This window comes from Myotis myotis, unplaced genomic scaffold (assembly GCF_014108235.1).
Source record: "Myotis myotis isolate mMyoMyo1 unplaced genomic scaffold, mMyoMyo1.p scaffold_m19_p_2, whole genome shotgun sequence".
NCBI lineage: Eukaryota > Metazoa > Chordata > Mammalia > Chiroptera > Vespertilionidae > Myotis > Myotis myotis.
In genome coordinates, this window is record NW_023416324.1 from 101,367,630 (window position 1) to 101,388,664 (window position 21,035).

At 47.2% G+C, this 21,035-nt stretch overlaps 1 protein-coding gene across 4 annotated transcripts in view; it reads right to left on the minus strand.

Annotated features, from left to right (window-relative positions):
• Positions 1-21,035, minus strand: part of NUP210 (nucleoporin 210) — a 124,970-nt gene that overhangs the window by 59,638 nt on the left and 44,297 nt on the right. For all 4 annotated transcript variants that reach the window (XM_036348955.1, XM_036348956.1, XM_036348954.1 and 1 more), the window contains exons 9-14: positions 18,870-18,976; positions 18,080-18,220; positions 16,853-16,990; positions 15,513-15,668; positions 13,586-13,784; positions 8,524-8,669 (exon numbers count right to left, since the gene is read on the minus strand). In XM_036348955.1, the coding sequence (XP_036204848.1) occupies positions 8,524-8,669; positions 13,586-13,784; positions 15,513-15,668; positions 16,853-16,990; positions 18,080-18,220; positions 18,870-18,976 (887 nt within the window). The remainder of the gene's footprint in view (positions 1-8,523; positions 8,670-13,585; positions 13,785-15,512; positions 15,669-16,852; positions 16,991-18,079; positions 18,221-18,869; positions 18,977-21,035) is intronic.

Below are 21,035 nucleotides of genomic sequence, written 5' to 3' on the forward strand. Positions count from 1 at the left end.
AGCCAGAGAACTAGGAATTATCACTTTCACACGGAATTCCATTCTCATTCGGCATAAAAGTGTCACATCAGAGAAATCTATGCCAGGGAGATAGGTCAATAACCAACACCACTAATGAGGGACACTCAGAAATCGTACAGGCTCCTTAGTACGCATCAAAGTGCAGACATTAAAACAGGCAAAGCCAGGGACTCTAGAGCGAGGTCTCCACCCTGGGCCTCCTTGTTTTGCAAATCAAGAAGATGGGTCTGGCCATCAAGAGGCCCTTAGAGCTGGCAGTATATGTTTCTAGGAGATAGAACAGATGCACTTTTTTGTAGGGAAATCACAGCTGGTGTAGGATGAAGAGGCAGAAGGCCAGGGACAGGGCAGAGGGAGATTCAGGCCCCAGGCACCTGGCTGGCCCAGGGTGATGCATTCAATCTATGCTGACGGACAGAAGGAAGAAGCAGGTGGGCTCTCCAGACCCAGCACTTTGGGGCTTCACAAGAGTGATGTGCAGGTGGGACAGACCCTCCATGTACAATATCATGTCATTTGCAAATAATGACAGTTTTACTTCTTCTTTTCCAATTTGGATGCCTTTTATTTCTTCTTGTCTTGGCTAGCATTTCCAGTACTATGTCGAATAGGAGTGGGGAAAGTTGGCATCCCTGTCTTGTTCCTGTTCTTAGGGGAAATGGTTTTAGTTTATGCCCATTAAGTATGATGTTGGCTATAGGTTTGTCTTATATGGCCTTTATCATGTTGAGATATGCTCCCTCTATTCCCACATTGCTGAGAGTTTGGATGTTGGATTTTGTCAAATGCTTTCTCTGTGTCTATTGACATGATCATGAGATTTTTGTCTTTCAATTTATTTATGTGCTGTATCATGTTTATTGATCTGCAGATATTGTACCAGCCTTGCACCCCTGAAATAAATCCCACTTGGTCAGGGTGTGATTGTTTAATATATTGTTAGATACAATTTGCTAAGATTTTGTTGAGGATTTTGGCATCTATGTTCATCAGGAATACTGGCCTTTAATTCTCTTTCTTTGTAGTGTCCTTATCTGGTTTGGGAATTATAATAATGCTGGCCTCATAAAAAGAGTTTGGAAGTGTACCTTCCTTTTGGATTTTCTGAAATAGTTTGAGGAGTATAGGTGTTAGTTCTTCTTTGAATGTTTGGTAAAACTTCCCTGTGAAGCTGTCTGGACCTGGGTTTTTGTTTGCTGGGAGTTTTTTTTATTACTGCTTCTATTTCATCAGCTGTTACTGGCTTATTCAGATTTTCTGATTCCTCCTGATTCAGTTTTTGGAGATACATTTTTCTAGAAATTTGTCTATTTCATCCACATTGTCCAGCTTATTGGCATACAGTTGTTCATATTATTTTCTTACAATCATTTGTATTTCTGTGGTGTCAGTGGTTACTTCTCCATTTTGTTTCTGATTTTATTTATTTGGGTCCTCTCTGTTTCTTGATGAGTCTGGCTAATGGTTTGTCAACTTTGTTTATCCTTTCAAAAAACCAGCCCTTGGTTTCATTGACTTTTTATTTTTTTGTATTGTTTTTTAGTCTCTATGTTATTTATTTCTGCTCTAATCTTTATTATTTCCTTCCTTTTACTTACTCTGGGCTTTTCTTGTTGTTCTCTTTCTAGTTCTTTAAGTTGTAGGATCAAATAGTTTATTGTTGATTTTTCTTGTGTGTTTTTGTTTGTTTGTTTGTTTTTTTGAGGTATGCCTGTAGTACTATGAATTTCCCTCACAGGATTGCTTTTGCTGTGTCACAGAGATTTTGGGTTGTTGTGTGTTCATTTTAATTTGTTTCCAGAAGTTTTTTTATTTCTTTTTTTGATCTTGTTGGTAACCCATTCATTGTTTAATAACATGCTACTTAGCCTCCTTGTGTTTGAATGTTTGGGGTGTTTTTACTGTAGTTGATTTCTAATTTCATTCCACTGTGATCTGAGAAGATGCCTGATATGATTTCAATCTTCTTGAACTTGTAGAGACTTGTTTTGTGTCCTAACATGTGGTCTATCTTTGTGAATGATCCATACGCACTTGAGAAGAATGTATATTCTGCAGCTTTGGAGTGGAATGTTCCATAAATGTCTATTAAATCCATCTGATACAGTGTATCCTTTAGAGTCACTGTTTCCTTGTTAAGTTTTTGTCTGGAAGATCTATCCAGTGAAGTCAGAGGGGTGTTAAAGTCCCCTACTATGACTGTTGTTGTCAATCCATTAACATCCTCTAGAATTTTTTTTTATATATATATTTAGGTGTTCCTGTATTGGGTGCATATATGTTTAACAAGGTTATATCCTCTTGTTGGATCATTCCCTTTAGTATTATGTAGTGACCTTTGTTGTCTCTTAAGATGGCCTTCATTTTAAAGTCTATTTTGTTGGATATGAGTATTGCTACTCCAGGTTTTTTTTTTCCATTTGCATGGAAAAATTTTCCCATCCCTTCATTCTCATTCTGTGTGTGTCTTTTGTTCTGAGGTGGGTCTCCTATACACAGCATATGGTTGGGTCATGTTTTTGTATCCATTTAGCTACCCTACGCATTTTGATTGGAGCATTTAATCCATTTTCATTTAGGCTTATTATTGACAGGTACTTATTTATTGCCATTTTAATTCTGTATGGCTAGGGTTTTCTGCTTCTTCTTCTCATTATAGCAGTCCTTTTGCACTTCTTGTAATGCTGGCTTGGTGGTGATGCACTCCTTTAGCCTTTTTTTGTTTGGTTTGGGAAGCTCTTTGTTTGACCACTATTTTGAATGATAGCCTTGCTGGATATAATAGTCTTGGTCTCAGATCTTGCTTTCCATTACCTTGAGTACTTCATGCCATTCCCTTCTGGCCTATAGAGTTTCTGTTGAGATATCAGGTGTCAGCCTTATGGGAGCTCCTTTGAGGTAACAGTTTTCTTTTCTCTTGCTGCCTTTAAGATTCTTTCTTTGTCTTTAATTTTTGGCATTTTAATTTTGATGTGTTTGGGCATGGGCCTGATTGGGTTCTTCTTGCTTGGGGTTCTCTGTGCCTCCTGAAGTTGTGCTACTTTTTCCTTAACCAGGTTATGGAAGTTTTCTGCCATTATTTCTTCAAACATGTTCTCTATTCCTTTCTCTCTTCCTGCTTCTTCTGGCACACCTGCTACTCTAATATTGTTACATTTTACATTGTCCCACAGCTCCCTTAAGCTGTGCTACTGTTTTTGTTTTTTCTTTTTGGTTCTCCGATTGAGTGATATTTTCAACTCTGTCTTCTAATTCACTGATTTGATCCTCAGCTTCCCCTAATCTACTGTGTATTCCTTCCAATGCATTCTTTATTTGTGTTATATCATTCTTTATCTCACAGTTGTTTTTTCATAGTTATTATATTTTTTTATGCTGTTGAATATCTTTACCATCATTACTCTGAACTCTGTTTCAGATAAAATTCTTACTCTGCTTCATTTATCTCTTCTTCTGGAGAATTCTCATGTTCTTTCATTTGGGGGTTGCTTTTTTGTGTCCTCATTTTGGCTGTTTCTTTGGGTTTATGACTCTGTATTAGTTACATCCTCTACACCTCTCTCTCAAATCTCTAGTGTTAAAGGCTGTTTCTGACTACTTAGGTGAGGCAAAGACTCAAAGCCTCCAGAGATCACCTTTGCCTACAGACTGATAGGATTGGGACTTGAATTGCCCCCCAGGCAATTGTCCTCAGGTGTAGTGAGTTTTTTTCAACAGGGTGGGGCAGTAGCTTCTGCCTGGAGGCTAACTGTTATTTTTATCTCTTAAGTAGCTCAGGGCAAGGTGTTTTCCAATAGGGTGTGTCACCTGTCTTCCCCCAAGGCAAGGCAAATGTCTATGTGGGAAAGATGTCCTCTGCTGGGTGAGTGAATGACTCAGCCCAGGAAACACGGGGTATCTGCCTTCTTAGCTCTATCCCTTGAGTCCCCAGTCCTGGCTTCTGCTCTCACAGCTCCAATCCACTTCACCCTCCCTCTGCTGGAGCACAAGATGGGTGGCTCCACAGGGAATTTTGTGTGTTGGCCCTTTAAGAGAGTGCCTGAATTTTCAGCTGTCACTCCCTGGCAGACAGCACCCTGCTGCTTTTCACAGTCAGATGTTATGTGGTTACCCTTCTCAGTTCTGGTGCTCTCTGCTGGAGGGCCCAGCTTGTGGATTAGATCCCAGAATTCTCAGTGGCAACCCCCCACAGCTGAGATATCTCTCCGGGACTTCAGTTGCTGTCTGTGGGCGTCCAGCCAGCCCTTTTGTGCCTCCACCCCTCCTACCAGTCTCTATGGGGTCTCCACTTTCGGTCCTCAGATATCAGGGTTCTCTCCTACAAGTTTTCCATTGATTATTCAGGAAGTTTTTCTGTGTTTTAGTTGTAATTCCAGTTTGTTCCTGGGAGCATGTCCATGCAGCATCCACTTACTCTGCCACCGCAGCAGACAAGGGCTAAGGAGTGACTGGGATGTTAACTGCAGAGGGAGTCAGGTCACTGGCAAGCATGAGCCCCACCATGATCCTAGCATAGAGAGAAGATACTATGTAAGTTGGAGGGGGAGGGCAAGCAGTGCAAACAAGATCTGAAATGGATCTTTCTTCTGCGGATCAGATGGGGAGAGTCCTTACACTGTGCTTCCAGGGCACACACATTCCCCTACCCCACCAGTAGTGCTGGTCATGTGTGAACCTGACTGTCATCCCCAGACCTTCACCAACTGCCCACTGCAAGATGAGAACATCCAGCTCCTAAATGGATTTCAAAAACCTCCTGTTCTGACCCACCACAGTCTCTGATCTCACTCCAAGATATACTACACTACTTCTGGTGCCCCCACCAGCCACACTTCCTGCCTCCCTGTCCTCCTTCTATTTCTGTGTTCATCAGTGACCTGTCCTCCTGGGGACTCTTCATTATCTCTATGTTCACTGCAATGATCTGAGAGTCTGTCTTCCCCATACACTGGCACCCTCCCCGGCACAGACTGTGAGATTTCTCCCTAGAGCTCTGTCTCCCCAGCCTGGGCCTGTACCTGCCAAGTGCCCAGCAACTGTCTGCAAAGTAAAATGATGGAAAGACCAGCAAACACAGGCTATAGCAATGACTGCTGCCTTCCCAGTTTCCATACTCCTCTTCCTTAGAGAAAGAACCCCATTTTATTAGCGTAGTAAATATCCCAGCTAAAATATGTCCCTCGGTGTGACCAACAGATTAAGTCTTGGCCAGTGAGACATGGGTGGAAACTGCTGCTTTAAACTTCTGACAAGGCTCCTACAGGAAATGAACTCAGCTGAGAGAGAGCTCTTCCCCTTCTGGCTACGTGGAATGCAGACAGGATGGCTGGAGCTTCAGTAGCCAACTTTAGACCATGAGGCAGCCTTGAAGATGAAAGCCACATACTAGTATGATGAAGTAGAGACAGAAACCTGGGTCCCTGATGACTCTGGAGCTGCCACACTAGCTCTGTGTGAACAAGAAATAAATTCTCTATTGGTTAGGCCACTGTTATTTGGGTTTTGTTACCTGACCTTAACTGATATGAAGGCATAAGATAGATAAAAGGAGAAGAGACCCATATTCTTCTTCTATTATTTGTCTAGTCAGGAAGCCGCCTTGATTGGGGACATGCCTACCTTATCTCTACCTTTAATCCCGTGTTGGGACAGTGAGTTCAGTTGTGGGCCTCTGATGTTCTAGCTCAATACCCCAGTAATCAGACCATCCAGTCATCTGGAGAAGCACTCATGAGGGCTATATAGAACCTCACAGGAGGGTCCTGGCAGAACACCCCGCCTAGTGGCGGGCTGTGGCCAGCTATAGAGGACTGTGGGGGGCTGTGGGGGGCTATGGGCAGCTATGGTGGGCTGTGGCAGGCTGTGGCGGGCTGTGGGCAGCTATGACAGGCTATGGGGAGCTGTGGGCGGCTATGGCAGGACTTCCTCAAGAATGACCACTGCCATCTTAGGAATTTCCGTTCTCTTCAGCTCTGCTCTCGAAGCCCTCTCACCTCATCCAGTGCCCTCATCAGGAAGGGAAGTTTGACCTCCTAATTTTAAACTGCCAGCCTCCCTTGCCCCATTTTTTATAATCTCACACTTTTCTCTTAGTAAAACATCTGTAAGGATCTGCTATTTTAGGTCTGGGGGTCAGGAGATCTTGAGTTCAGTCCTGCATGGTTAACCCTGAACACATTTTCCCTACTTGTTCATTTTAAATAAAACAACACTTCTCAAATAATTAAAACAGAACCACTCCTCCTCTGGATATGAATGAAGGTGAAGGAAATAAAACACTAACTTGAAAAGATTTCTGCACCCTCATATTCACTGCAGCATTATTTACAATAGCTAAGACATAAAAACAACCTAAGTATCCACTGATGAATGAGTGGATAAAGAAAATATGCTTCATATATACAATGGAATATTATTCAGCCATAAAAAAAATCCTGCCATTTGCAACAACATGCACAGACCGTGAGGGCATTATTCTGTGACATAAGTCAGACAGAAAAGACATATAGTATATGATATCACTTATATTTGGAATAAAAAACAAATGAACAACTCATAGATACAGAACACACATTGATGATTGCAAGGGTGAGAAAGGATTTGGAGGAGAAATGCATAAAGGAAATCTAAACATACAAACTTCCAGTATAAAATAAATTAGTTCTAGGGATGTAATGTACAGCATGGTGACGATAGTTAACAATACTGTATTGCATATTTTATTTTTTAATCCTCACTTGAGGATATTTTTTTCTTCATTGGTTTTTAGAAAGAGGAGAATGGAGGGGAAGAGAGAGAGAGACACATCACATCAATTGGTTGCCTCCTGTACAGGCCCTGGCCAGGGCTGGGGATCAAATCCACAACTGAGGTACATGACCTTGACCAGGAATCGAACCCACAACCCTTAGTTCCATGGGTTGACACTCTAACCACTGAGAAAAACCAGCCAGGGCTGTATTACATGCTTTTTAAGCTGCTAATAAAGTAGAGCTTAAAAGTTCTCATCACAAGAAAAAAATATTTAACTATGGGTGGTGATGGATGGCAACTAGACTTACTTGGGTGACCATTTCCTGATATATACAAACAGTGAATCATTATGTTGCACATAATGCAATGTTATAGGTCAATTATATATACACTGTTATATGTCAATTATACCTCAATTTTTAAAAAAGCTGTCTGTGTTATATCAGGCACTATTTCCAGGGCCAGGGGCTCTGAGATGAAAGATTCTGATGTTACTGAGCTTGCTTTAATGAGTAAGAGTCAGAAACCCAGGTGGCCAGAGCTGTCCCAGAGGTTAATGGTGAGTGTCAGGGAATGCAAGCACTGGCTGGGCCTTCAGTCATCCCCTGAAAAAGGAGCCAACTTACCTTCTCTGGGCCTCCTGTGTGAGAAGCACAGTTCAAAGTAAGAAATAGATACATGCACCATCCTGCTTCATAGTAGCTATTGTGTGAAGCTTTCTTTTTTATTTGTATTTTAATTATTAACCCTCATTGGGCACTCACTACTTCCTAGGCACTGTTTTAAGCCGATTTTGCACATAACTCAGCTAATTCTCACCACAACCCTATGAAGTGGGTACTATATTAGCCCATTTTTACAGGCAGGGAAACTGAGGCCCAGAGAAATTAACCCTTTGTATGCCATTAGCATCTATAGACGCAAGCGAGATAAAAGCATTTTTGGATGCATGGCAGTTAACTGGTTAAATGAGACAAAGCCCGTGGTTGGCAAACCGTGGCTCATGAGCCACATGCGACTCTTTGGCCCCTTGAGTGCGGCTGTTCCACAAAATACCACGTGCGGGCGCACACATACAGTGCGATTGAAACTTCCTGGCCCATGGACAGAAGTCGGTATTTTGTGGAAGAGCTGGTATTTTGTGAAAGAGCCACACTCAAGGGCCCAAAGAGCCACGTGTGGCTCGCAAGCCGCGGTTTGCCAAGCCGCGGTTTGCCGAGCCGCAGTTTGCTGACCACTGGCCAAAGCCACAGAACTGGTGTCGGACCTGGATCCAAACTCAGGGTTGGTGTCAACCCTGAGGCAGTGTGCTGTGACCTCAAGTGCTGTAACTGCCACAGATGGACAAACGGGGACTCAGATGCTTGATGGTTACCTGACAGGCAGGGGGAAAACCCAAACCTGTCCCAGATTCCTGAGGCCTCAGAATTTGCACTCACAAGCCAGGGCCACTGTCCCCATTCGAGGGTTCTGTGGAGACCCTGCAGGGTAACTCTGGAGATCACTAGAATCACCCTCTCTGTCTTAATCCCTGGAGGCCCAGAGAGGGTAACATTTCATCTGCATGGGTATCAGGAATCACTAAGCACTGCTCTTTTACATACTTCCTCATTTCAGCCTGAAACCCAAAGAAAGAGATTGCTGCTCTAAAAGCTATTCTAAATCATCAGGGCTTTAACACAAATTCACCAGAACAAATGAATAATTCCCATCATGGAAGCAGGTGGAGTACAGGGGCCCCAGGCTCACCTTGAGGGGCAGGTAGGCAGCAATGGTGATGCGGGCACTCAGGTGGATGTGGCCATGTTTGTAGCTCACCAGAAGCACAGTGTGCCCCTGGGCCTCGGCTCTTACGCTGACACCGCTGCAGTGCTCAGACCCCGGCTGCAGCCGCCCTGCAAGAAGAGAGTCAGGTAGTCACTCTGAATTTGCCTTTGTTGAAAGACCACACAGGCAGACAGTCCTTTCATCCTGGGTTAGATATACAACCTAATTTTCTAACGTAAAATTATAATTCCCATACCAAACAGTACATCGCCAGAAACATACAGTTCACAATGACCCCCCCCCCACACACACACATACACACCCCATAAACTGAGCACACCCTGTACCCAGGACTGGGATCAAGAAACGTGACCTGTTCCCTGGAATCTCCCATGGACCCTTTGGGTCACTAGCTCCTCCCCAAAGGAGAACCACTGTACTTCTGCTGGCTTCTCTATTTTATATAAAGGGATCCACTGAGCTTACACTCCTTTGTGTCTGCCCTCTTCAACTAAGTGTGGATGGTGAGATCCCTCCTTATGTTATGCATGTTGTAGATCTTTTATCCGTATTTGTATACATGATTCTGTTGTGTGAAGAGATTTCTCCATGCTACTGCAAAGTCCTGGGCTGTTCCCGGGCAGCACAACAGCACACAGTGCTGCTGAGAACATTTCTTTTGGTGCATGTTTCTTCGGGGGGACATATTTCGGCCTTTCTGTTGAGTGTGTCCCTAAGAATGCCATATGTGCACCCCTTATCCCTATTGCCGAGGATCATGCGTATGTTCAGCTTTCAATATTCCTGCCTAATACCTTTCCCAAAATGGTTGTAACAAGTTATACTATTTCTAAAGGCCATGCTACATCCCTGCCAATGGTTGGTATTTTCCACCCTTTTTAAAAAAGGCCATTCTAGTGGGAGTATAGCAGAGTTCTATTGTTTTCTTTCCAAACTTTTAGAAAAAATTACATTGTGAAACCCCATATTGCCACCCCCTAGATTCCACAATTACCATTTTGCTTTATTTCTGTTATTGCATTATCTATCCATCCCCTACCCATTGACCAATTGATCTTATTTTTTTTAACTATATATATTTTTATTGATTTCCAAGAGGAAGGGAGAGAGATAGAGAGATAGAAACATCAATGAGAAAGAATCACTGACTGGCTGCCTCCTGCACTCCCCCTACTGGGTGCGGGTGGGGGGAATCAAGCCCGCAACCCGGGCATATGCCCTTGGCTGGAATTGAACCTGGGACCCTTCAGTCTGCAGGCTGATGCTCTATCCACTGAGCCAAACCGGCCAGGGCTGATCTTATTTTTTATGCATTTAAAAGTAAGTTGCAGGTGTCAGAATACTTCATTCTAAATACTTTATCAAGCAGGTAATTATCTACAGTTTAATATTTCTTTATGGTTCTGTTTTTCTAAAAATCAAATTTATACACAGTGAAGTGCACAGACCAGACCATGAATTCTGGCTATCCGGAAGCCCCAATCTCCCACATGCAGAATCGTCCCCACCGCCCCAGGTCCCTCATATGGTTTCCAAGGCAATCCCCAGCCACTCCTCCCCTACAGGCCATCAGTATACTATTCTGATTTTTCCCAACATAGTTTAGTTTTTTTTAATACTAGTTTTACTGAAATATAAATCACATACTGCAGAATCACCCATTTAAAATGCACATGCAATTCTGTGGTTTTTAACATATTCATGGGGTTGTGCAACTATCACCACTAATTTTAGAGCATTTCACCCCGAGCAAGAAACTCCATACCCATGAGCAGTCACCCTCCTCCCCTAGACCCCATCCTTGGCAAACACTGCTCTACACTCAGTCTCCACATGGACCGGTTTGCCTCACACTACACATCCACAAACTGCACTCTTCATGTCTGGCTCGTCTCATGCAGTGTATTTTTAAACTTGGCCATGCTGCTGCGTGATCAATGGCTTGCTTCCTTTGCATTGCTGAGAAGTTTTCCACTGCCAGGATGTCCCGCAGTCTGCTTATCCATTCACCAGTTGATCGGCATTTGGGTTCTTTCCAGTTTGGAGCAATTAGTCAAAGAGCTGCTGTGGACATCTGAGAACAATCTCCTCCACCCTTAGGACACATTTCAATGCATGCTGTTTCGCCAATGGCCACTGCTGTGCCCACCAAGAAGGGCAGGCCAGAGTCCACAGGCAGGGCCCAGGAGCTCCTGAAAACTGAAACTGCCAAATGGGCCATCTGTGTCCACATTACACAAAAACAACAGGGAAATGATGGGTCTGAGTATGGACCCTGCTGTCTTCCAGTCAGGTACAAGGAGTCTGCACAAACGTTTATCTGGACATGACCCTGAATTATAAGTAGGGAGGTGGGCCCTTTGTAGGAAGATGCTGAAGATGGAGCCCCAAGGGGCTTACTCTGGTTCCAAGGACCTGCCCTGGAAAGTGGAGGCCCACCTGCCCCAACCTGGCAGGAGCTGGAGTGTGCCACATCCTTTCTTGTCTCTAGGCTTACAACACTCATCCTGCTCCTTGGAATACTCTTCCCATTTCCTCCCAGCCCCATCCTTCAGTTCTCAGCCTTCCTGCACACCTCCAAACTGGCGTAGGCACTTTCTTCAAGCACATCTCTTCTGGGGAACATGTTTAGGCATTTTGGTGGGTTCATGGCCAGGAGTGAGACAGAGCCCCCAGGACCCTCGCTCCCACACTGGCACACTGTCCCAGCACCACTCCTGCCCATTGCACCATCTGTCTTACTAGACTGTAAAGGCCATGAAGGTGAGACCACAGCTCTCATGGTAACCAGGGGACCCCAGGGCATAGCACTTGGGAGGTACTCAGTGAACAAAGGGCTAGAAATCAGCTGAGTCTGAGAACAGAAAAAGGGCTGGGGTGGGGACAAGAGCTGTGGGGTTGCCACCCCCAGAGGTCAACCTGGTCAAGCCCAATCCTGGGGGCTCCGTGAAGAAGTTCACAGTAACACTCACAACCCCAAGGGGCTCTTAAGGGGGCTTCCATGATGAGGACATGGCAGAAACGGGATCCCAGTGGCAAGTCCAGCAGGAAGAGGGTGAGGCCCCAAATTACTCAAATGCTGCTGGTAGGGGTGTTGCCTGGGATCCTGGTCGAGCCCTTTCCAAGAACCAAGGCTTGAGCTCCATCAGATGTGTCTTAACTTGGTCAAGACCAAGGACCTGCACTTAGTAGGGGAGACGGAGAAAGAGAAGGACCCTGTCAGCCTAACTGGGATCCTATCGGTCCTCATGTTTCTCTTCCATGAGCCTCCTGTGCCCTAGGGCAGGTGTCACTCAATCTACTGACCCCATCTGGTCCTGTGTCCCACGGATTTCCATGATGCCATCGCCTTTCTACCCTGACTAGGCTTCTCATGTTACCTGGGCTCTACCACAAGCCTCCACAAAGCCACATGTACTCTACATTGGGGGATACTTAAGGAGCTTTCTAAGGAAAATTTTGCTGCCACAGGACTTGTCTCCACTGCTGTCTTCAGGACCAAATCCCACCTCTGGGCTGAGGGACATTCATTGTAACCCTCACAGCAGGCAAGGGGCCGGTATCCCCACTTTATACATGAAGAATCCAAGGCTCAGAGAGGTTGGGCAACTCAGCCAATATTGAAGAAGGGGTGCTCAGACTCAGGAGTGTAGAATTCCAAGGCCTGCCTTTTATTCCTGGACTCCTGGATGCTTACCCAGCGCCTGGGCTGAGCCTGCCGATTCCCCTCCAGGACACCTGTGGGGGACTGGGAGGCAGGCTTCTTCCCTGTCGCCAGCAGGGCTCTCTCCCACGCACTAATGTTTTCCTCCACCCTAAATTGTTGCCTCGCCAAGAACACTTTAAGATCTCCCACAGCTGGTTCTCCTGGATGGTCAGAGAGGACCTGGCATAGCTTGTCCTTCCTCTGCGCAGCTCCGAGTTCACAGGGCTCCATGGGTAGCCACACTGTGACGCTGGTGTGGAAAGCTGCTTAGCACCTCGGGCCACTCTACAAACACCTCTGCCAACTGGGCTTCCCAGCCCCATCAGGATCAAGCCACACTGCTCTGCTCACAGACCGTCAGTGGCTCCCCACTGCCTGGACACAGGTCTAAGCCCTCCAGTGCCCTCCACAATTCAGGATTCAACAAGTTCAGCCATTCCAGGTCCACTGTGTGTGCCCACGTCCCTGGACATGCCCACCTCAGGAGCCTCACCCACTGAGTGCTGTTCCCTGTTTCCCTGTTACTTCCACCCCTGCTCAAACCTTACTCCTTCCTCAATGGCTCAATAGTCCTTGCCTTTCTTCATCTGCACATCGAAGAGGAGCTCTCTGCTGCCCCTGAGCTAATTTCCCTGCAAAGCCCACTTTTTGGAGGACTGAGGCTTCAGATCAGTATCCCAGACATACTCGGATCTGCACACCATCACACCCTGTGCCCTTTGTGACCTTGGATGGCTACACAGCTTCAGTCTCTTTATCTGACACATGGCCCAACACCAGTTCCTCCTCCTGTGATGGTTGTGAAGTCTAAGGAGGGCATACACAGAGGCTCACTTACCTGTACCTGGCAGGGCTGACACCCTATAAATTAACAAGCTTCCACTGATACCAACACCACTGACACCACCACCTCCCAAACCCTGCATGGGGCGCTGATGGCTCTGGAGGGCTAGACCACACATGTCTCAAAGGTGTTGCGACTCTGTCCCTAACCAAATCCCCTTATCAACAGTGTATTCTGAGCATCTACTACAGTCCAGATGCTGCAATAGGCACTGTGACATGCAATTCTATTTAGTATGATACTGCATTAGAGATGTGGAAACAGGCTGAGAGAGCCCAGTGACACAATAGGTCACATGGCAGGTAAGATCCAAATCAGACCATTGCTGGTGGAGCACAAGGAGACAAATGCCATTTCTCATGCTGTGACCCCTGCTGCCTCATGCCCTCTATTTAGGAGCCTAGAGCAGCCCATGTTGAACACAAGGCGTCAACCCACTGCTATCTGGCACCTGCTCATCAGTGCTAATTTACCTGGAAGCAGCTGGAATACGCCCTGGTTCTCCACCTCGACCACCAAGTCTAAGTGGGAGCAGTCGCTCAGGGTGACCACCTCGTTGACCCCGCCGGGCATTAGGCCATTGATCCTTATGGGCAGCTCCAGGGTCTGGCCCACTCGTGCCTCCACCTGGCAAGGGGTGAACTCCATGCCTCTGGGCTCAATCACATACACCTGGAAGACAGGGAGCTGATTAGGTCATCAGGCTCCGTGGGAGAGGAAAGGCCTGCTGCTCGGATTTACTAACAGTACTGTGTGCTGGGTACCAACTATATATCAGTGAGAAGACCAAGCCTGAGGGTCATGCGGGTGTGTGCTGGGGACTGAGGTAATGTTCAGAGATAGAGCTGTCAGGGAAGACCTCTCTGAAAAGGTGATGTAGGCTTAGATCTGAGAGCCACAAAAGTCTGGAGGAAAGACATTCTGGGAAAAGAGATGGTCCGAGCAAAGATCCTGAGGCATGTACCACCTCAGCACATTGGAAAAATATAAAGAAGGCAGTGTACAGGGTGAGAGAGAGCCATCATCAAAAACAATGAATCTTTGCCCAGCAGGTGTGGCTCAGTGGGTTGAGTGTCGACCTATGAACCAGGCGGTCACAGTTCTATTCCCAGTCAGGGCATATGCCCAGGTGTGCGCTCGATCCCCAGTGTGGGGCACACAGGAGGCAGCTGATCAATGATTCTCCCATCATTGATATTTCTATCACTCTCCCTCTCCCTTCCTCTCTGAAATCAATAAAAATATTTTTTAAAAAACAACAATCTTTGTATAAACAAAACTTACCAGACTCCAGGTTCAGTTAGGAGAATATTGCTAGCTCACTGACTCCTCTCAGTCTCCTTGTTAAGAAGGTTCTAATACCAACCTCAACACTTGATGAAGAAACTGGCATGGGAGGTTAAAGAACCTATCTGGGCTGAAGCATGATGGTGTCTGGACCAGGCAGTCCAGCCCCGAGAGCCAGGCTCTAACCATTATACACTGCCCATTAGGGAATTGTCCTCGGCTTTTGGCTGAGTAACTGGGTGGAAGGTGGCACATTTACTGAGATGAAGAAGCTTGGGAGATGGGGAGGGGCAAGGTGGTTAGAGTTTACCTAAATATTTCACAATTATGCTGTAGCTAAAGGGTCTCCATTACAACCCTCTTCATATGAAACTTAGATAAATTTTAAGGTAGGGATGTGTGTGTTTGTGTGACAATAAAAAGACAAAATAGCCTATCAACAATATCCCAAATAATATAAGAGAAGATCAGTATTAGACACATCATGAATGGACCTTCAATTTCTGCCCTAAGTGAAGAAATGAAAGGGTCAGGGAGGAAGGAAAGAAGTGGGGTCAGGAGGCCACCAGGCTCAGCTGCAGATGACCACTCTCACCTGTGGCCTTTGCTGAGTGAGTTGATCCCACATCACTTGGGGTCAAAAGCCAGGTGTGGAGCCCTGGGACAGGGGACTCCTGACTGTATCTGAACAAGAAGCAGAGCAGAGGCTGGGCCGGGTCTCCTGGAGTCCTGGGCTTCCCTTTCACTGGGCACTTACAACCTGACAGTCAGCGACCCTTCCAATTTGGAGAGTTGTATGTTTTAGGTCTGGCAAATGTTCTAGAATGGCTCATTTGGTTATCTCCTGTGTTCTGTGTTCTCTGGTCTCCACTCGAAAAACTCCAGCTATGTTGACCCTGGCCCTTCTGGTCCCATCCCCTGCCTGGTGTGGGATGCCATTCCCATCTCCCTGATGCAGCTGGGAGCTCCTCAAGGGCAGGGCTAGGGCCTGATTCACTACCACTTCACCTGTTGCCAACACTAAGTATAAGACCAAAGGCTAAAGGGTGATTCTGAATTAAGCCTGAGGCCTAGACATCACCCCCTGGGCTGTCCTGGCCCCTGAGGTCTCACCTTCATCTCCCCAAAATGGAGCGGGTTCTGAACATCATGAGCCTGGATCACACTGAGTCCCATGTCACTGCCTGTGGTCATCAGACCCTTGACGGTGACTGTGGCAACCATGTAGTTTGATGAAGACCAACTGAAGTTCCCACTCCCGCCATGGGCCTAGGGGGAAAAAATCATCATCTAATCAGTGCACCTGCATGGCCTCTCTCTGCTTCACACACACCCACTCACATTCACCCCCACTCACACCTATTCACACTCACAGGTCAGTGTCCCCCACTGCAAGGAAAAACATGTCATCCATCCCATGCCTGACTGGAGGCTGCCTCCACGCCTCGCTCTCTCCACTCTACCCCGGTCTAATCCTCACATTCTAGGGACCTTGTGGCTGACATACACATACCCACATGTCCATGACAGTGGCTCCAGAGTCCAGGGGTACCTCCCAGAGCCCAGGCTGGAATGGATGGACCCTAGGCCATGGGGCCCGGTGCAGGATGCTGCCTCTGACCAGACACAACGCTCCTTCCCAGCACACACCCCTGCCCACTCCTAGCCATCTGCCATAAAGTAAACAACAGTCCGACAGCTCCCAAGAACAGGGGCCACCACCTTAGAACCCAAGAGGGGCCAGGATGGTGACATACCTGGCAGTGGGCACCAGTGCACAGACAGGACACCTGCCATCACTGCCAGGGAGGTGGGGACTGATGGGGAACATGCTGCCCTCAAGGGCTCAAAAGGCCCAAAGGAATCAATCAGTCCATGCTGACAAATGCCCAAGAACACTTGGTAAATAACAGGGTTGGAGACATTTTCTCTTACATTTCAATTTTTTCTCTACGAATATTTACACTGCTTTGGGAAAACAATTTTTTTACAAAAACAAATGTATGTGGCCCTGGCCAGGTAGCTCAGTTGGTTAAAACATTGTCTCAGGTTCGATCCCTGGTCAGGGCACATACAAGAATCAACCAATGAATGCATAAATAAATAAAACAACAAATCAATGTTTCTGTCTTTCCTTCTTTCTTCTTCCCTTCCTCTCTTTCTAAAATCAATAATTTTAAAAAAACACCAAATGCATATGGAAGTTATATCGGTATTCCAGGTTTTCTTTATTTTGCTTTACTTTCTATTTTTCAGGGTTTTTTTTCCTGATTATCAAAATTTACAGCTGTGATAGAAACCTCAGAAATAAAGAATAAAGACTGATTTTAAATTCTCTCCAGCCCCTAGAACACAACCTAGAAGATAATATTAGATGAAACACAATGTCCTAAAAGTCTCAATCCCATGGAAACGCCCAAAGGAGTGCAGCCAGACTTGGGGCTCCTAGTTACCTTGATCACGTACTGATAGGCGCCTGTCTTTGGTTGCCACGGAAACGTCAAGATGCTGGGATAGAGGGTGATGGGGATGTGAATTTCCACCTCCTGCTGGTTCCACACAGGCACTCGTAACATGTGGACCCCTCCATCCTACAAGGGGATGAGGGTGCCCCACATCACCATGACAACCAGGTTGCAGCAGTTTTCCCAGTCAAGCAGACCCCTGTCCCTCCCTGGGGATCAGACACGAAAGGGGAGTGGGAAGGAAATGCCAGATAACCTGCAGCCTCTCCATCTCCTTGGAGATGGCTTTGTGTGGCTCTATAATGTCCACTGGAGTAAATGCTGCTCGACTTCATCCTCAGGGACCCCCTGACAGAATGGATGTGGGTATCCCCACTTTACAATGGGAAAACTGAGGTGTGGTATGCTAAAGCAACTCGCCCAAAGCCCCCAGGGAAGACTTGGGTAGGAATTGCAGTGTGGTCCACATGCCATTTCTTTCTACTGCCTCTGAGAGGTTGGTGCAGGGTAGGCAGATGAGAACAGTCATGCCAATGTTCCCATCAGTAAGAATTACTCCCACCTAAAACTGATTGGCCTTTTAAGTACAGGAAAAAATGAAAAGACTTTGAAGCTGGGGAGAGATTAACCAAAGAACATATATGCATATATGCATAGCCCATGGACACAGACAATAGTACCATGAAGGTTGTGGGGTTGGGGGAGGGGGGAGGTTGAGGGGTGGAGGAGATCAATAGGAAAAAGGGGACATCTGTAATACTCTCAATGATAAAGATAAATTTAAAAAATTTATCTGTAAAAACTTTACAGATAAATTTATATGTAAAAACTTTAAAAATAAAAGAGACTTTGAAGGACCCACAGCCAAAACAGCCAAAGGGATGCTGGTGGCTCCTGGTTGGTGCAGCTGGATGCAGGGGCCCAACACTGTTCCTCAGCAAGAGTTCTGGCCTCTTCCCAAAGGTGCAGGCTCACTCTTACATGGGCTGGCAGAGGAAGAGGGCCTCTGGCCTGGTGTGAGGACAGGTGACAGGAAGAGCCCAAAGCCGCCCCCAGACATCCTTTGTGAGCCCAGAGAGAGAGGGACCCTCAAGGTACCTGTGAGAGGAACACACAGGCCAAGCTTGGGTCCCTGACTCCCCAGGGCTCCCATCCAGCCAGGGTGAATACTTCTGCCTGTGGGGCACAGAAGGTGGACGTGGGGCACCGACTTACCTGATCTACCACGGAGGTGAGGGCTGCCTCCACAGCCGTCTGGCCTCTCTTTATTGGCCTGACCTGATGGGATGACCCATTCTTTGAAGAAGAGAGCACCTCAAAGAACTCAGAGGGCAGTGCAGTTTCAATGCGGATGTTCTGGAAGGCGAGGCAGGGTTGGTTGAGAGGTGCTACTCAGACAACCCAGGAAAGTAAGATGCAGGCCAGAAGCCATGTGACCTGAAAGCAGCAGTCAGGCCAGGCGAAGGGCCCCGAGGCTCGCAGGCCTCCAAAAGCCAGCAGACAAGCTGGACAAAGCCCACGCTGGCCTTGACCCCTCCCAGGCTTCCCTCCCTGCCTGACCTGATGACCCAGTGCTCCTGCTATAGTTACCCCATGGGGCTCCTGGGAGCTAAAAGCCTGCAGTCAGGTTTCATAGGTCCTGAGGTCCCAGCAAGGACACCACCAAATACAGTAAAGGACATTGAAACCCTTACAGCTAATCACAGCTGGCAGACACCACCTCCTCACCAACACTTCCTCAACCCTGCTGCCTGCAGCCTCTTCTCCCGCCCAGCTCTGTGGGAGTGAGTCTGTGGGGTGCAGATGCACAGGTGTACTGGTCCTCAAGATGCCCCAGGGATCCCACACAGTGCCTCCTGTAGGCCTAACAGTACCACTAGGAAGTTCCTGAACTCAGTCTGCCTGCATGGGGACCCCTGTTCTTTGGGGGCAGCTCATTTAGGAGCTATCCCACCTCCCCATCCCTGCCCCTATCCCCACCCCAGGACCCTAGGCAGGCACTCACATCTGATGGGTAGACCTTGTTGCCAGACTTATCAAGCACGTCAATGGTAATTTCATATACGCGTCCAGTCTCCAGCACCCACCTGTCACCAGGGTGGACTGTGAACCCTGTAAGAAAGGCAAGTGGCAGCATCTGATGACTCAGGCCACAGGGACATACAGGATGGGACCAAGCACCATTAGCACGAGGGCCCACACTGCTTACCTGGAGGCCCCACAACCACCTATCTGGAAGGGCCCAGACCACTTACCTGAAGAGACATACAAATGCTCAACTTAAAGGTACCTACAACCACTCACCTAGACGACTCACATCTACTTACCTGGAGGGCCCACAACTACCTACTTAGAAGGGCTTAGACCACTCAATTGGAGAGACCTATAACTGCTCACTGGAAGGGCCCCATAGCACTCACCTAGATAGCCCACAACCGCTCACCTATATTCCTCCATAGAAAAAGTCCAGCTGTTAATGACTGTGGGATCTGATGCTGGGCTTCAGCGCTGAGCCCTACAAACCTGAACTGATCTCTAAGATTCCCCAAGACAATCCCACACTTGACTGCTCAGTACTCACTCAAACTTGACCCTGTCCATAGTAAGTCAAAATCCCATACTGATATATACTCTGAATACACAGTAGGCCCACTCTGAATCCATGTGAGTCTATACTCTGAACCCATAGTAGGTCTATGCCAGCCATGGGCAAACTACGGCCCATTTGAAATGAATAAAACTAAAAAAAAAAAAGACCATACCCTTTTATGTAATGATGTTTACTTTGAATTTATATTAGTTCACACAAACACTCCATCCATGCTTTTGTTCCGGCCCTCCGGTCCAGTTTAAGAACCCATTGTGGCCCTCGAGTCAAAAAGTTTGCCCACCCCTGGTCTATGCTCTGATACCATAGGGGGTCTACAGTCTGAATCCACAGTAAGGCTATACTCTGACTCCAAAGTGAGGCTATACGCTGAATCCACAGTGTGGCTATACTCTGAATCTACAGTAGGTATATGCTCTGAATCCACAGTGGGTCTACACTCTGAGTCCACGGTGAGGCTATACTCTGAGTCTACCCTAGGGCTGCACTCTGAACCCACATTGTATCTACATTCTAAATGCACAGGTTTGCATGAGGCCTGGCACTGGGTATGCTCCCGAGTGAGCCTGCACTGCTTCCAGGCCCCCTGCTTTGTTCCCACTGTAGATGCCACACCAGCTGCCTGCTGCCCCCTGTGATGCTATGTGCTTTCTCACCTCCACACCATTACCCATGCTGCTCTCTGAGCCATGATGACCCACCAGCAAAAGCAGCTTCTTAGAAAAGGCCTGCCTCAATTAGCATATCCCTGAAGCCTTTCTCTGCACTCTCATTAACACTCCCAGCTGTCCTGTCACTGCCTGCTGTGCTGGCCTCTCCCCACAACACCAAGCACCAAGAATCCTGTCTGCCTTCTGGAACACCCTGCCCAGCATAGACCAGACAGCTGGGAGATGCCAAGGAGGCATTTCTAAGTAAGTGGAGCTCCTAAGACACGCAGGGCCATCCTGCCTGGTGTCACCACATCATCCACAGAGGTCTGCACCAAACAGCAATCTGACATGGCAGCACACAAGAAAACTTTGGGGTTGCTGCGCCATGTCACTGCACTCAACAGGTGAGCAAGCCCAGACCAAAAGAAGTGTTGTGTCGGTGACCCGGAGTGTCCGGACGCATCTCAAGTCCTCATCTGTCATGGCAGCTCCCAGGCACTGGCTGTACCCATGGCTATGGGTTCCTCTCCTCCTCCTGACAAAAGCCTCCCCTTCCTCCCCAAGGAGACATCTACCAACTATCATGGTACCTCAGGGGCCCTTCTCACCTCCAAATGTCCATGGCCATGATCAGGTCTGGACAGAGCCCTGCTATGAAAGCCAGCAAGAGACAAAGCCCTTCCCCACTCTACCCTATCCCATTTCTCTCCCTGATGAGCTGGCCACCTCCCTGACCCCATCTAGCCTCTGACAGATTCTGGGTTCGGACAGGGGAAGGACTGAGGAGCAGCCCTGGCAAGGGCAGGTGGGTGCTGATGGCCCCAGGCCACCCAGCTGGTCGAGCTGGTCAAGTGAAGCATCCTCTGGGGAGTTGTTACTTTTATTTTATTTTCCTAACTCATGTAATAAA